Here is a 17585-nt window from a genome sequence, read left to right as displayed (position 1 = left end):
TGCGCGATCTCCATCACTGACCCACACAAGTGTTTTGTACAGTGTTTAGGACCTGATTATCATCCGGAGTCGTGCACCCGCTCTTCTACACTTCAAAATCAAGCTCTTAAAATTTGTCAAGTTCAGATTGAAAAAATATTTGGGGGAATGGATCGGCCTTTACCTAAGGCTATGACCCCGATTCTGGGCCCGATCTCGACTCCAGCAAGGTCGTATATGGGGCCCAAATCTTCAACTTCAACCTCGATCAAACCTTCCTCGATGGGGAAGTCTTCATCTTCAGGGAAATCAACTAAATCTTCCCCTGAGACGCCGTTATCCTCGGTGTCTCCATCATGTAAGATAGCTAAGCCAACCCCTACGGACATGCCACCCTTAGAATTAGTGAGTCCGAGGTTATCCAGGAAACATGTCTCGAAATTGAGTTGTCTTCCTTGGAGTCCATAGCCACACCAATAATACCAGATCCAGTGGTCTCGGTGTCGGCTTTGCAGTTTGGTAACATGCTTGCCAAATTAACTCCTGCCTTGACCCTGCTTCCTGCAGTCCAGCTGAGCACTCAGCAGTAATGCAAGGAGTCGAGTCCTTGAGAGTGCCTCCAGTAAAAATAGCACACTCTATACAAGGAGTTGAGTCCTTAAGAGTGCCTCGAGATCAATCTACACACTCTGCAAGGAGTTGAGTCTATGCGAGTGCTCCGAGATATATCTGCACAAGGAGCTGAATCCTTCTCAGTATCTCGACTTCGATCTCCGACTTCTAGCCCTACCTCTACGCATAAAGCATTGCCTTCTTTGAGGCACAGGGCGAGGACTCCTCAACATTCTTCATTGAGGCTGGATTCGAGTTCACCATCTTGTTCTCCGAGGCACAGTTCATCTCCACACCATCTCTCGAGACATTCATCGAGGCCCAGGTTTTCTTCCCGAGACAGACCTCGTCTCTCGAGGCAACCAACTTCCTTCTCAAGGAAATCTACTGTAGAACCACAGCATTCTCATCAGTCAAGTTCTCCTCCTGCAAGATTTTCTTCACCAGCTGGTTCTTCCAAATGGAAACGTTCTGCTTCTCCGTCTCACTCCAGAAGTGGTTTTTCCTTGGCTTCTTTGCCTATGGATTCAGACCCTCAGGTATCAATAGTCCAGAGAGGCTTCACCTTCTTTCTCGGCTATGAGAGGTACTTTGAGGGGCTCTCGTTCACCTTCACCTCCACAGGGCCACCAAATTTCTATGCCAAATGAGTAAAGATCTTAACATCACTTTGGAGTCTGATTCAAAATACTCTAAGGAGTTTTTGGAAGAATTGGATATACCCAATCCTCCTAGGGATTCATTAAAATTACCCACTCAAACTTTCAAAAAGAAATCTTGATATACCATATTCTGTTCCTGCTGTGCCAGCAAAACTGGAATCTCAATATAAAATGATCCATTGTAAGGGATTTGAAAATGCTCAACTATCCCATCAATCTCTTCTCATGGAGTCTTCGTTGAAAAAAACCAATCCGGCCAAGGTCAATGCCATAGTCCCACTTGGCTAAGAGGGAAGGACCTTGGACAAGTTTTGGCCATCGGTTGTATCAAAATTTTATGATGACAAATAGAATTTTAAAATACAACTTTGTCTTTACATCATATCTCAAATATTGGGTCAATGCTATGCCAAATTTCTACAAGTACCTCCCAGAACGTCGCCTGTTAGAGTTCCAGTATATGCATTCCTCTCTAGGTCAACTTCGCATGCATATGGTCCGGCTGCATATGACGCTTTTGAGATGTCCTCCAAGGTCACTGCTTTCTCGGTGGCAATGTGCTGTCTAGCCTGGCTCCGCACCGTAGATATGGACCCGAATCTACAAGATTGACTGGCCAATATCCCAGGGCAATGAGTTGTTTGATGACTCTATTGAGGCAGCTACAAAGCGCTTATCGTTTGCCTCCATCATCAGGCCAAAGCCAAAAGCCTTCCACCGCTAAAGGGTTAAAGGCCTCCTACATCTTACCAGAGGCATTATCCTCAGAAGGAAGCACCTTATTCAAGGCCACTGCCTAAGAAACCACGGCAACAGCAGCAGCAACTGCAGCGTAAACCTCAGACTCCTGCTGCACCCAAGGTCTGTCAGTCTTTTTGACCATCTAACACAGAACATAACCTCAATAGTTCTGCCTCTGTCCTCTCTTTTTTCCATAGGGGGGTCGTCTCCATCATTTTTATCAAAGATGGGAACTCATTACATCCGACCTCTGGGTCCTCACAATCATCAGGGAAGGTTACGCTCTTCACTTCCTTCAGATTCCACCAGATCTTCCCCCAAGAGAGTATCCTTCAAATCCGTCCCAAATTACCCTTCTTCAGGAAGCTCAAGCTCTGCTTTGTCTCCGTGCCATCAAGGAGGTTCCTCTGGAACAGCAGAGCATGGGGTTTTACTCCCGTTACTACTTTGTCCTGAAGAAGATGGGGGATCTGCGACCTATCCTGGATCTCAGAGCTCTCAACAAATTTCTTGCCAGAGAAAAATTTCTGATGCTGTCTCTAGCATCCTTGTATCCCCCTTCTAGATCACAATGATTGGTTATGCTCTCTGGATCTCAAAGAGGCTTACACTCACATTCCCATTCATCCATCCTCTCGCAAGTTCCTCAGATTTCGGGTGGGAAATCATCATTTTCAGTACAGAGTGCTGCCTTTCGGCCTGGCATCATCTCCCATGGTTTTCACCAAATGCCTAGAAGTGGTGGCAGCAGCTCTCCGCAGCCATGGTCGCCAGGTCTTCCCCTACTTGGACAACTGGCTCATCAAAGATCCACATCTCAGGAGGTTATTGTAGCAACCCAACGGACTATTTGGTTCCTTCAACATTTGGAGTTAAAAATAAACTTTCCAAAATCCCAGCTACATCCCTCTCAACACCTACAATTCATTGGAGCTGTACTGGATACTGTGCAACTCAGAGCATTCTTTCTGCAACAACATCAGGATACTCTCATTCACCTTTGCCTCAAAGTGTCATCCCTCACTTCACTCTCAGCAAGACACATGATGGTTCTCCTAGGTCACATGGCCTCTACTGTTCATGTGACTCCTTTTGCCAGACTTCACCTCAGAATTCCTCAGTGGACCCTGGCATCTCAGTGGGCGCAGGCTTCCGATCCACTCTCTCACACATTACAGTGACTCCTTCGTTGAGACAGTCTCTCCACTGGTGGATGCTCTCCAATCTCTCCAGAGGTTTGCTGTTTCAAATGCTCCCTCATCAGAAGGTCCTCACAAAGATTCCTTAACCTTTGCTTGGGGGGCTCATTTTGATGGTCTCCGTACTCAAGGGCATTGGTCCAGCACAGATCATCAGAGCCACATCAATCTGTTGGAACTCAGAGCGATTTTCAACTCTCTCAAAGCTTTTCAACATCTTCACGATGAAGTAGTCCTCATTCGTACAGACAATGAAGTCGCCATGTACTATGTGAACAAGCAGGGAGGAACAGGATCCCTCCCTCTTTGCCAGGAAGCTCAAAAAGTTTGGAATTGGGCAATTCTTTACAATATCTTCCTGAAAGCAGTCTACATTTAAGGAGAGAAAAACTATCTGGTGGACAAATTGAGTCGTCTTCTACAACCTCATGAATGGACACTCAATTCCTCTCCTCTCCACCACATTTTTCTCAGTGGGGAACTCCTCAAATAGATCTCTTTGCGTCTCCCCACAACAACAAGCTGCCTCAGTTTTGCTCCAGGATCTACTCTCCTCAATGCCTGGAGGCAGATGCATTTCTTCTGGAATTGACCAGCAAATTCCTGTATGCGTTTCCTCCATTCCCTCTAATTCTCAAGACACTCGTCAAACTCAAACACGAACATGCCACCATGATTCTCAGAACTCCTCGGTGGCCCAGACAACCATGGTTCTCCCTTCTACTTCAACTCAGCAGTAGGGAGCCACTACTTCTATCAGTTTTTCTGTCTCTACTTACACAGAATCAGGGGTCTCTGCTTTATCCCAACTGGCAGTCTCTGCACTTGACAGCTTGGTACTTTTCAACATAACTGCCAATTTCCAGTTCTCTCAATCTGTCAAGGACATTTTAGAGGCTTCCAGGAAGCCTACCACTAGGCAGTGTTACAACCAGAAATGGACTAGGTTTTCTACATGGTGCACCCTTCATCATAAGGAGCCTCAATATACCTCCTTGTCTTCAGTTCTGGATTACCTGTTGCATTTATCTCAATCAGGTCTCAAATCAATATCCATTAGAGTCCATCTCAGTGCAATTGCTGCTTTTCATCAGCCCTTGGAGGGAAAACCTTTATCTGCTCATCCTATGGTTTCCAGATTTATGAAAGGACTTTTCAATGTCAAGCCACCTCTCAAACCGCCTCCCGTGGTTTGGGATCTCATTGTTGTTCATGCTCAGTTGATGAAGCCTCCATTTGAACCAATGTCTACGTCTCATCTGAAATATCTCACTTGGAAAGTGGTCTTCCTTATTGCTCTCACGTCTGCTTGCAGTTAGTGAGCTACAAGCTTTAGTAGCGGACCCACCTTTCACAGTATTCCATCATGACAAGATGGTCCTCCATACTCATCTTAAATTCTGACCAAAAGTTGTTTCAGAATTTCATCTCAATCAATGCATTGTACTTCCAGTGTTTTTTCCAAAGCCTCATTCTCATCCTGGAGAAACAGCTCTTCATATTCTGGACTGTAAGCTTGCTTTGGTCTTCTACTTACAAATGACTAAGCCACAAAGATCTTCTACTCAACTTTTTGTCTCCGTCAATCCAAATAAGTTGGGACATCCAGTTTCCAAGCGCACCATCTCCAACTGGTTAGCTGCTTGCATCTCTTTCTGCTATGCTCAGGCTGGACTGCATCTAGAGAGTCGAGTCACAGCCCATAAAGTTAGAGCCATGGCGGCATCTGTAGCTTTCCTTAGATCTGCTCCTATTGAGGAAATCTGCAAAGCTGCCACTTGGTCCTTGGTTCATACATTCACCTCTCATTATTGTCTGGATTCTTTTTCTAGACGGGATGGCCACTTTGGCCAGGCAGTATTACAAAATTTAGTCTCCTGATTTGCCAACACTCCCACCATCCCATTCTGGTTAGCTTGGAGGTCACCCATATGTGAGAATATGCTGCCTGCTTGTCCTGGGATAAAGCACAGTTACTTACCGTAACAGGTGTTATCCAGGGACAGCAGGCAGATATTCTCACAACCCACCCACCTTCCCTGGTTGGCTTCTTAGCTAGCTATCTGAACTGAGGAGATGTGCACCCTACCTTGGGCAGGAAGGCACTCACGCATGCATGATGAGGCAGTTGCAAACTTTCTTAAAAGTTCTTCAAGCAAGTCTGCCTATGAAGCTGTCCGCATCTGGGCTCCGTGAATGACGTCACCCATATGTGAGAATATCTGCCTGCTGTCCCTGGATAACACCTGTTATGGTAAGTAACTGTGCTTTTTGGACAAAAGAGGGTTAAAAGGATAATTTAGATGTAGCCAGAAAAATGAGTAAAGATTTCTCTTTGTTTTTGTTAGGTGTGCTCACAAGCACTGCTCCTGTTTTGGGTGGGTCAGCAGGATACAAACTTCAGAATTCGTCCCCAGTACGTAAGAATCCAACAGGAGTATCAAACCTACAATCTGGGTAAGGTCATAGTAAAATGAAGTACCTGATGAATGTAACTCACCATGAACTGCTACTAAAAAAGTATAAGGTAAATGTAAAGTTAAAATTTGATTTGTCAATATTATTCAGATTTCTTTTCTGCCATAATCGTTTGCTAGACAGTTTCTGTGCTGTAAAACGTGTACAACAGCCAAGATTTTTATAAGTGAAGTTTCAGTGGCAAATTCCTATTCATTTGCAGTTTTCCGTTCAGTAGGTCCTCTCTACACCTGTTGGAAAATTGTATACAAACTTGGGAAATGGCGTACTTGAGATTAAATAAGTAATTTCAATGCCTTTGCTAAATAAGTAGAGCAATTTTTAAAAGTCAGTTTAGACAATAGTTTTCCTTCTAAAGTCTTTGTTAGGGTTTGAGTCTAGTTTAGTATTTTAAGTTGCTTTTTAGAGTTTACCATACCATTAATTTAGAGCATAGCTAGCAGCTAAAGGAAGCCTCTGTATAAAGTGTTTTGTCACTACCACCTACCCTAAGGTTCTTTGATTTAAAGATTTTTCAGTCAACTAAGAGGAATACATTGCAGATTGAGAGTTTTTGGGTTGGTTTTTGTTTTTTTAACTTTTCTGCATTAAGTGCTCTGCCTGATTTATTTTAAGGAAAGGGTTTCTTTGAATTGTCCTTTAATTTTGCTAGGTTAATTGCTTTATTTTTTTCTAGTTTTAGTAAAGAGGACTTAGGCCCAGATTCTCAAAACTTTAATGCCATTGCTAAACTGTTTTCCAGTGGTTTAGCCTGTACATAATTTAGCAACGGATTATCAAAAGGGATTATCTCCCACTTTAGCGAGGATTCTAGCAGTCTCCGACACTGACTTGTAAATGGGCTCTTCAACATTGAAATGAGCCCTCAGTGGATTCTTAAAAAATGCCAAGCCATTTTTTAAAAAGTGGCATTAGCTTTTGGCAGCTAAAAAAAACGATTGGTCCAAGGGTGCCGGTCATTGTCAAGACTGCTAGAAACCCCTGTGTTGTGATGCAGCAGGAGAGATGCCCATTCTCTCCGCTGCATCACAACACCCCTTCCCGGCATCAGCGGCAGCAAACACCACCCTCCTCCCAGAACGGCAGCGACCCCCCCTTCGCCTGCAGCGGAAGAGATGCCCACACTCTCCCATTGCACTAAAATCCCCACCGCAGCTGACCCAAACCCCCCCTGCAGTGGGAGAGATGCTCACTCTCCCCACTGGCAAGTAAACCCCCCCATCGCTGTCTCTGCCCCCCACACACAGCGGGAGAAAAGCCAATTCTTCCCCACTGGCAAGTAAACCCCTCCCTGCCACCGTCTGCGTCGCCTCCTCCCCTTACCTCAAAGTTGAAGAGCGGGAGGGACACAGACCCACTCCTCCCAGCTGCCTGCATCATCTAAATGGGAATTCCCCTCTCCGGCACTCTTTAATTTATTTTTCTTGCTTAAGGAACTTGTTTGCTTGCTTGTTCTAGGGGTTTTGTTTTACCACCATTTCAAAAGGAGGTGACCTGATCACTCTTTTGGAGTCCTCACACTTCTGAGGGTTAGATCATACATTAAAGAAATTAGCAACTTTTGACCTACTGAGCAGATGAGGAAAAGGTAGGAGCTTTGGTAGGGCTTTTTCTCTTTTCTGTTTTTTTTTGTTTTGTTTTGTTTTTTTGCAGTAGGTGCAAAAACTTCAACTGAAGTGTGGCTGGAAACATTGTGTCACCAAAGTTAACCTGCAAGTTGCTTGCTGAATGCTGTCAATTATTTTTTGAACTACGCCTCCTTAGGAAGCTGTTCCTGCCCCCTCAGTTTTTTTTCTGCAATCAAATTGCTTAGATGTGTTTCTGCTCTGCTTTGTTCTGGGGTTTTATTATTTTTGAATATTTTTTTTCTAAGTGGTCCAGTGAGAGGCTTGGTACCCAGAGGTTCCTACTTGTTGGGGCCTTCTACCTGGGAGAAGACAGACTTGTGCTGTGGAATTCTGTTGCTAGCAGGATCAGCCCTCAGGGAAACCTAGCTAGCCAGCCTGCTTTTGTATTTTATGAGCTCAGGAGCCTTCCGTATGTAGCTGCCCGTATCCCTGATTTATCAGGTGCTTCAGTGTAAGCTGTCTGGCTCCTTCCTGGCTTGGCGGAGATTAATAATGGACTGGCTGCATGGTCCTCTCCTCCTTCACAGCACAAAGTTTTCCAGGGGCTAAGGCTCAGTCTGACCTCAGCCTGACTGGCAGCCCGAATACCAAGTTCATCTAGAGAATCTGTGAGGCAGAGTCTTCTCCATTTATCCCAGATGCATCCCTGAGCTGAAGCAGGCAGACACATGGCACAGTAAGTAAGGCTATTATAACCTATGGGAAAAATTGGGGGGAGGGAGAGGAGGTTCTCCAAAAGTGAAATTTAAAGGTTTCTGCAGCCAAAGCCAAGGTCCCCTATCTCTAAAAGCCCTTTGCCTGTAATTTTACTTTAAATGACAGGTATGGCCTTCCTACCCCTATATCAGAAATATCACGAAAAATAATTTGCAGGCTCCATTAGTACAACATTTTATAGAGTTTTAATTATTTGAGGATTTAAAGTTCTTTGCTTTTTTTCTAATGCAAAAGCCTTGGAGAGAAGGAGATATTAATCAGATGCTAATACTTAAGTAGCAATGTCTCATTTTTAATTTTGTTAACAGTATAGCCTGCAGGTTTGAAAAATGAAATTGACTAAGAAGTGATTTTATAATTTATAAACATGAAGTACATATTTACAATCTGGTATCTTGTAATATTATTGTTCGCAATCAATAAGAGAATAAATCAAATTCATTATATTCATAGATCTGATTCATTCAGATTTATTGTGATAGAATTTATTTAAGAACATAAGAAATGTCTGCACCGGATCAGACCCGGGATCCATCCAGTCCGGTGGTCCGCACATGCGGAGGCTCAGCCAGGCGTACCTGGGCGAATAATTTAATCATATGTATCCCTCAATGTGTCCCGCAAGAAGATGTGCATCCAATTTTACCTTAAATCCTAAAATGGTGGTTTCTCCACCACATCTTCTGGGAGAGAGTTCCAGGTGTTCACCACCCACTGTGCGAATCAGAACTTTCTGACATTTGTCTTTAATAATTCATAATAATAATTTGTACATAGAGATTCATAAAAATATTATACAAGTGATGTAATGCATCATGTTACGTAATTGAGTTCATCAGATTCACAAAATTAAAAATATAATTAAAAAGTAATATTGCATTCACCATACTTTAAAACCTCATTCAATCAATTTACATTTTGGTCTTATTTCATTCCTTATGTTGCTCACAAATCACATTATTAATCTATTAGTGTTAAGTCTTATTCTCACCTAAATTGGGGCTCTTTCTGTCGAACTGCGATTGAGCCATTTTAGAAGTTTACATGATGTTAATTTTTTGCATCAACAGTGAATTGCTACATCATCAAGAAGCGATTCTCAAATTCATTTGTTTTACTTTATTTTGTTACTGTTTGTTATCATGTTATGCTCATGTTTCCATTTAAAATATTTAAAGGCTTTCTTTTGCTAAGCTGCGGTAGAGGTTTCTACCACGTCCTGGGGGGCTAAATGCTCTGACACTCATAGAAGTCTTATGAGCATCAGAACATTTAGTGCTCCGGGCTGCTGTAGAAATCTCTACTGCAGCTTGTAAAAGGGGGGTGAGCTAGGATAACTGCAAGGAAATTTATTATTTTTTTAGATTTCAATGTGATAGTGTAACAGCCTTAGCCTGGTTACCCAAACAATAGTCACACAAAGCTAACAAGCAGCCTGGGGATGTAGGAGAATAAGCTTTTATTTACACAGAATTAGAGTTCTGTTTTCCTCACAGATCTCCCCTCACAGAAACCAGCTGCTTTCCCAAAATACACTGTCCCTCTCAGTTTAGTTTAGGCAGTCTAGAATTCTGGGTAACAGTCCTTTGTGTCCAGCCAGGAGCACAGTTTGTGCACCCCGCCTCTGAGAGAGTTTTAAGATGCAGCCTTTTTACTTATTCCTGTGCAAGCAAAAAAACTTCAGTTCAGTGGGTTCTCCTCAGTTGTGAATAAATTACAGTTATCTCCTGATCCTCCATGTCCTTCCTTCACTCTGGCACCCCTGGTTCTGATTCTGACTCTTCATTTTAAACTCTCCTCCTCTACTTTCTGGTTTGGCACTTTCCTCTTCTCTCCTGAAGCTGTTTCACTTTTTGAGCTGTCCTTGCCTTTCTTCCAGCTGGCCAGGAGGGGGAGTGCTTGAGGTTCCTCCAGAAAACCTGTCTGAAGAGTTGAACTAATCCAAGGAAGGGGCAAGGTTCCATAGTCTCTGTCACAGAGATAGTAGTAATACTATTGATGGGAAGCTCGGATTTGATATAAATTGAGCATGCTTGGCTTTCTCATTCTTTTTTTAACCTAGAGATGCCGAGAGAGGTAAGGAAAACAGATTTTTTAACATCCAATATAAGTTAGTATATTAAAAATCTTTACTGGAGTCTTTCAGTTTCTGAGCAAAAGTTTCTTAAGAAACAGTAGATTGCTGCATATTTACTGTTTGTTCATACTGAATTTTAGTTACACCCTGGCACTGCTAATTAACTGTATCCAAGTAAAAGTTTGGTAAATACATCACATGTATTGATGGGATGCATTGGCTAATATTTTTAACTTTAAACAAGAAGTTAGAAATTCATAACAGTCACGCTTGATATTTATGCTGTCAATAAGAGGCTTTAAATTTACACTACTGTAGCCACATACAAATCTTGCGTGTTTTTTAAATTTGTCCTTAAAAAGAGATAGAGAGATCATGTGATGCATTGAACCAAGCGGACATGCTTTAGCTGAGCTCTTGGGTCCCTGCAGGCTGGATCGCTATATTTGTACAGAATCGGCTCCCTTTTGAGTGGTGGTCACCCTACTAACCTCTTTATGAACAGATATCTGGCTCGTTCGGCAGCACAGATGGCGACTAAACCCTCCAAGAAAGATAAAGAAAAGGGTTGCGCTCTCAAGGACAAAATGGCGCTGCATGCTGCGGATGATGCCATGGTACAGTTTTCACCATTGCAGTGGGAACAACTTAACATTGGCTGTGGTAACTGCGTTGGAGCCTAAATTCAAATATCTTTCTACTCAAATTACACACTTGGAAACTTTGCTGGTTGAAACAACGATTAGAATTGATGAATTTGAAAAGAGGGTGTCTGCTTTGGAAGATGCCGAGACTGCAGTTTCCCCCCAGGTTCAACACTTGTAGAAACAACTTAAGGACTATGTTGACAAGCTTGACGATTTGGAAAATCACTCTCGTAGATGCAATTTAAGACTTGTGGGCCTCCCGGAACATCTTGGTGACCGAACCCTGGCTACAAAACTGGAAGCCTGGCTTGCACAGGAGTTTTCATTGCCTACCAGAGGAGGCCCTGTTTGTATCGAAAGAGCCCACTGGGTAGGTTGTCAACGAGATGATAACAAACATGCGAAAATTATGATCGCCAAGCTCTTAAATTATGTTAATAAGATGGAGATTCTCCAGGAATTTAAAGAAAAGCATGATACACTCATGTATGAGAGATCTCTGGTTAAAATCTTCCCAAGACTACTCTCCTTATGAAGACCTACAACAAGACATAAACACACTCAAAGAATGGGCCGCAAATGGCAAATGAGGTTCAACGTGGATAAGTGCAAGGTGATGCATGTCAATAACAAAAATCATATGCACGAATACAGGATGTCCGGTGCTGTACTCGGAGAGAGCCTCCAGGAAAGAGACTTGGGAGTACCGTATTTTCACGTAGATAACACGCACCCGTGTAAAACGCGCACATGGGTATAGCGCGCGAAAAACACAAATTTATGTACAGAAATTTTTATATACCGCGCACACCCGTATACCGCGCATGCTGCCCGACTCTCCCATTGCCGCCCAACTCTCCTTTCGCCCGCCCCGACTCTCCTCTGGCCACCCCGACTCTCCTTTCGCCTGCCCCGACTCTCCTCTCCCTCTTGAAGTCCTGTCCCCACCCTGAAAGCCTGATGCCCCCCCCGACGTCCGATTCACCCTCCCCCCGCAGGACCGCTCGCACCCCCACCCCGAAGGACCGCTCGCACGCACCCCCACCCCGAAGGACCGCTCGCACGCACTCCCACCCGCACCCGCACCCCCATCCTGAAGGACCGCTCGCACCCCCACAGCCTCCCGACCCCCCCATCATGTAGAAGCTCCTACCGGTGTCCTGCTGCTTCCTCTTGGCGGTCCCGACTCCCCGACAGGATCGGGGCAAGAGGGAGCTCAAGCCCTCTTGCCCCAGCCAACCGCGGCACCCCCGACACGATCGAGGCAAGAGGGAGCTCAAGCCCTCTTACCCCAGCCAACCGCGGCACCCCCGACACGATCGGGGCAAGAGGGAGCTCAAGCCCTCTTGCCCCCCCCCGACTCCCCGACACGATCGGGGCAAAAGGGAGCCCAAGCCCTCTTGCCCCGCCGACTCCCCAACTCCCCGACAATATCGGGCCAGGAGGGAGCCCAAGTCCTCCTGGCCCTGGCGCCCCCCCCCCCCCGCTAGTTGTTCGGGCCAGGAGGGAGCCCAAGTCCTCCTGGCCCTGGCGACCCCCCCCCCCCGCTAGTTGTTCGGGCCAGGAGGGAGCCCAAACCCTCCTGGCCACGGCGACCCCCCTACCCCCACCCCGCACTACATTACGGGCAGGAGGGATTCCAGGCCCTCCTGCCCTCGACACAAACCCCCCTCCACCCAACGACCGCCCCCCCCAAGAACTTCCAACCGCCCCCCCAGCTGACCCGCGACCCCCCTGGCCGACACCCCCACCCCCCTTCCCCGTACCTTTGTGTAGTTGGCTGGACAGACGGGAGCCAACGACGGAATGAGGCCGGATTGGCCCATCCGTCCCAAAGCTCCGCCTACTGGTGGGGCCTAAGGCGCCTGGGCCAATCAGAATAGGCCCAGGAGCCTTAGGTCCCTCCTGGGGGCGTGGCCTTGGGCACATGGTCAGGTTGGGCCCATGTGCCTCAGGCCCCGCCCCCAGGTAGGACCTAAGGCTCCCGGGCCTATTCTGATTGGCCCAGGTGCCTTAGGCCCCCACCAGTAGGCGGAGCTTTGGGACGGATGGGCCAATCCGGCCTCATTCCGTCGTTGGCTGCCTGCCGGACAGGCGAGTTTGAATCCCGTCTGTCCGGCCAACTACACAAAGGTACGGGGAAGGGGGGTAGGGGTGTCGTGGGTCGGCTGGGGGGGCGGTCGGAGGTTCTTGGGGGGGGGCGGTCGTTGGGGGGATGGGGTTTGCGTCAAGGGCAGGAGAGCCTGGGATCCCTCCTGCCCGTAATGTAGTGCGGGGTGGGGGTAGGGGGTCGCCATGGCCAGGAGGGTTTGGGCTCACTCCTGGCCCGAACAACTAGCGGGGGGGGGGGTCGCCAGGGCCAGGAGGACTTGGGCTCCCTCCTGGCCCGATATTGTCGGGGAGTTGGGGAGTCGGCGGGGCAAGAGAGCTTGGGTTCCCTTTTGCCCCGATCGTGTCGGGGGGGGGGGCAAGATGGCTTGAGCTCCCTCTTGCCCCGATCGTGTCGGGGGTGCCGCGGTTGGCTGGGGCAAGAGGGCTTGAGCTCCCTCTTGCCCCGATCGTGTCGGGTGTCGGGACCGCCAAGAGGAAGCAGCAGGACACCGGTAGGAGCTTCTACATGATGGGGGGGTCGGGAGGCTGTGGGGTTGCGAGCGGTCCTTCAGGGTGGGGGTGCGGGTGGGAGTGCGTGCAAGCGGTCCTTCGGGGTGGGGGTGCGAGCGGTCCTGCGGGGGGGGTGAATCGGACGTCGGGGTGGGGAACTATGTAAAAAAAATTTTGTACAACGCGCTCACGCGTATAACGCGCAATGGTATGCGCGGTACGTAAAAACCACGTATAACGCGCGCGTTATATGCGAGAAAATACGGTACTTGTAGACAAAACAATGAAACCGTCTGCACAATGTGCGGTGGCAGCAAAAATGGTGAACAGAATGCTAGGAATGATTAAGAAGGGGATCACAAACAGATCGGAGAAGGTTATCATGCTGTTGTACCAGGCCATGGTGCGCCCCCATCTGGAGTACTGCATCTAACCCTGGTTGCCGTACATGAAAAAGGACATAGTACTACTCAAAAGGGTCCAGAGAAGAGCGACAAAAATGGTTAAGGGACTGGAGGTGTTGCCGTACAATGAGAGGCTAGAGAAACTGGGCCTCTTCTCCCTTGAGAAGAGGAGGCTGAGAGGGGACATGATCAAAACATTCAAGATATTGAAAGGAATTGATTTAGTAGAGAAGGAGAGATTGTTCACCCTCTCCAAGGTGGAGAGAACAAGAGGGCACTCTCTAAAGATAAAAGGGGATAGACTCCGTACAAACGTAAGGAAGTTTTTCTTCACCCAGAGAGTTGTAGAAATCTGGAACTCTCTTCCAGAGGCTGTTATAGGGGAAAGCACCCTACAAGGATTCAAGAAAAGGTTAGATAAGTTGGTGCTGGACCAGAACATACGCAGGTAAGGCTAGACTCTAATAGTGCACTGGTCTATGACCTAAGGGCCAACGCGTGAGCTGACTGCTGGGCACAATGGACAACTGGTCTGACCCAACAGCAGCAAATCTTATGTTCTTAAGATCGCTGCTGAAAATTCCATCCGATCTGTGCTACTTTGATGGAAAAACAGATTCGATTCATGTTGCTTTACCGTGCAATACTGAAGATTTTTAATGTGGGGAAATGGGTGACTTATGAGACTGTTGAAGCAGTGCAGGGTTTCTTGTTATCCATGAATTCGAACATAGGAGAGAAATCGTGATTCTAATATGATACTAGGGAGGTGCATTTCTACAGTAGTTCTGTACTACACTATAATGGATAGCTGATACTGTGATAGACCTGGGTCTCGGGGACCCATGCGCACTAGTAATCTTACTTTTATATTATTTGTCTTGTTTGGAGTTTTGCATCGGGGTGAGAGGGTGAATGTAGGGAGTGGTTTTGGGTTTGGGTTAGAGGGGGGGAGGGAATATGCCAGATAGGTTTTTCACTTGGTGAGTGCATGTTCTGATTTGGGCGTCCCATCGGTTCCTTCGCTTTGCGATCTTGGGTGCTTCCCTTTGGCCTGGCCATGCTTACTCAGATGTTCACCAAGATTATGGTGGTTGTGGCGTCGGCCTTGTGCAAGGAGGGCATTCTGGTTCACCCCTATCTGGACGACTGGTTGATCCAAGCAAAGTCATTTCATTAGAGCGCCCAGGTTATGGCTCAGGTTCCTGCAGTCACTGGGATGGGTAGTCAACAAGTTCAGGAGCCGGTTGGCTTCATCTCAGTGCCTGGAGTACCTTTGGGTTCTTTTTGACACTAGCAGGAGACCTGAGTGATCAAGTTGCAGTCGCAGATTTGCCTTCGCCTCGGGCTCAGGGTTTTCTCCAGGTCCTGGGATCGATGGTGGCTTTCCTAGACGTAGTTTGGTGGGCCTGGACTTACATGTGCCCGCTTCAGCATGATCTGCTTCAGCGGTGGTCGCCCCAGGTGCACGATCTGGACTGTCCCGTACCTCTTCGGGGGTTAGTTTGTCGTAGTCTCCGTTGGTGGCTACAGTCTTCCAATCTGGTGCAGGGAGTGAGTCTGGATCAGCCCCAGTGGATAGTTCTTCTCACGGACGCCAGTCTTCTCGGTTGATTAGCTCAGTGTCCCGGTCGCTCAGCTCAGGGCAGCTAGTTTCTGCAGGAGTCATCTTGGTCGATCAGTGTTCTGGAGACCAGAGCCATCTGGCTGGTGAGGCTAGCAATCCAGACGATGTTGACGGGCAAGTCTGTTCGGGTTCTCTTGGAAAATGCCACGGCCGTAGCTTATGTCAATCATCAGTGGGGAACCAGGAATTGTCTGGTGGTGCAGGAGACTGCTGTGCTCATGGCTAGATCCTGGAGTATGGTGTCTCAGTCTCGCAGCCTTTGAGTTGATTGTGTAGTCTTGGGGGCCGCCGGTCATGGACCTGATGGCCACAAATGTCGATGCCAAAGCGCCACATTTCTTCAGTCAGCACAGGGATGGTAAGGCCAAGGGGATGGATGCTCTGATACAGCCTTGGCTGAAGGCGGACTTCATGTACGTGTTTCTTCCGTGGTCGATGGTGGGCATTGCTCGGCACCCAGGCCGTGTGATCCCAGTGGCTCCAGACTGGCCCAGGCACCTGTGGTATGTGGATCTGGTTTGTCTTCTTGTGGTAGATTCTCTTCCACTGCCCCTCTCGCCTGACCTTCTGACTCAGGGCCCTATTCCAATGTTCGATCCGGGTCCCTTTTGTCTTATGGCTTGGCTCTTGAGAGGGAACACCTCTAGAGGTATGAAAGGTTAATCAGATAAAGTGATCTCAACTCTCTTAGGGTCCCGGAGGTTTTCCACTTCTCGAGCTTATGTGCATCATGGAGTTCTTGCAGAATGGCCTGGATAAGGACCTGGCCTGGTCTTCTCTCTTGGTTCAGCTTGCAGCTTTGTCTGCGTTTCGCAGTTTGCTGCAGGATAAGCGTTTAATTTCTTTTCTGGTCATGATTTGCTTTTTGAGAGTGGCTAAATTGCTTTGACCTCCAGTGTGGCCTTTGGTTCCAGCCTGGGATCTCAATCTGGTCCTGTCTGTGCTAGTGTGCCCTCCCTTTTGAGCCCTTGGGTTCCTGCTCATTGAAGGACTTTACTCTCAAGGCGGTTTTCCTTGTGACCATTACTTCTGTGAGATGCATTTCTGAGCTGCAGGCCTTCTCTTGTAGGCCTTCCTTCCTGGAGTTTTCTAGGGAGCAGGTGGTGCTGTGTCCTGTTCCTTCCTTTCTGCTGAAGGTGGTTTTGCCTTTTCATGTCAACCACTCCGCTCTACGGAACAGAGGCAATTGCGCAAGTTGGATGTCTATCGGGTCCTTCGCTCTTATGTTCAGCAGACCCAGGAGTGCCAGAAGTCGGATCATCTTTTTGTCCTCTTAGCAGGTAAGGGGTATGGTGCTTCCAAGGCTACCATTAAGCGCTGGATCAAAAACACTATCGCTTCCACCTATTTTCTTCAGAAGAAGCCTGTTCCGGATTTTCTCAAGGCTCATTCCACTCTGGGTCAGGCAGCTTCTTGGGCTGAGTCTTCAATGGTACCTTCAATGGATATCTGGAAGGCCTTGGTTTGGTCGTCTTTGCATTCATTTGTGCGACACTACCATGTGGACATCCAGGCACGTCGGATGCAGTGTTTGGTGAGCATGTTCTGGCGCCAGCCCTCCGGAGGTACCACACATGATGGGTACTGCTTTGGTACATCTCATCTGTGAACTGTACTGGTCTAGAGCGATGCTAAAGAAGGAGAAATTAGGTTCTTACCTGCTAATTTTCTTTCTTTTAGACTCCCCACCCTGTCTGTCTGTTGTTCTTACGGGATTTGCGTGAAGAGTGTGTGTTTTCTGCGGGTTCTAGTATTTTTATAGGGTCGGGGAGATCAAAAGAACAGTGGCTTTGGCTCAGCTGGCGTAGCTGTGGGGACATTTTGCTGAAGGTGCTTCTACTATGCATTTTCTAACAGTATTGCTCTATGTTAGTTGTTACTCCTGTTAGGAGTGTTGTTGTTATAATTAGCACTTCTTAGTTCTGCTTGGCTATTTGGCAGACTGGTTAGACTAGAGGAAGCACAGCTATTAGTATTACAGCCAAAGTTTTGTCTTTCTCCACCTGTTGATCATGGTGAATTATTACCCATCAGTGAACTGTACCAGTCTGGAGATTCTAAAAGAAAGAAAATTAACAGATAAGAACCTAATTTCTCCTTACATTTATTGTAAGGGCTTTGCACTAACCACACATCAAAGTTTTTGCTTTTAACATCTAGTGCAGGGGTGCTCACAGTTTTTTGGCTTGCAAGCTACTTTTAAAATGACCAAA

General features: G+C 47.0%; 1 protein-coding gene across 3 annotated transcripts in view; it reads left to right on the top strand.

Annotated features, from left to right (window-relative positions):
- Window positions 1–17585, top strand: part of ZC2HC1A (zinc finger C2HC-type containing 1A) — a 174003-nt gene that overhangs the window by 77695 nt on the left and 78723 nt on the right. For all 3 annotated transcript variants that reach the window (XM_033933327.1, XM_033933328.1, XM_033933329.1), the window contains exon 7: window positions 5542–5650. In XM_033933327.1, the coding sequence (XP_033789218.1) occupies window positions 5542–5650 (109 nt within the window). The remainder of the gene's footprint in view (window positions 1–5541; window positions 5651–17585) is intronic.

The sequence above is a fragment of the Geotrypetes seraphini genome, chromosome 2 (assembly GCF_902459505.1).
Source record: "Geotrypetes seraphini chromosome 2, aGeoSer1.1, whole genome shotgun sequence".
NCBI classification, from domain to species: Eukaryota; Metazoa; Chordata; class Amphibia; order Gymnophiona; family Dermophiidae; genus Geotrypetes; species Geotrypetes seraphini.
This window is presented reverse-complemented; position numbering and strand designations above follow the sequence as displayed.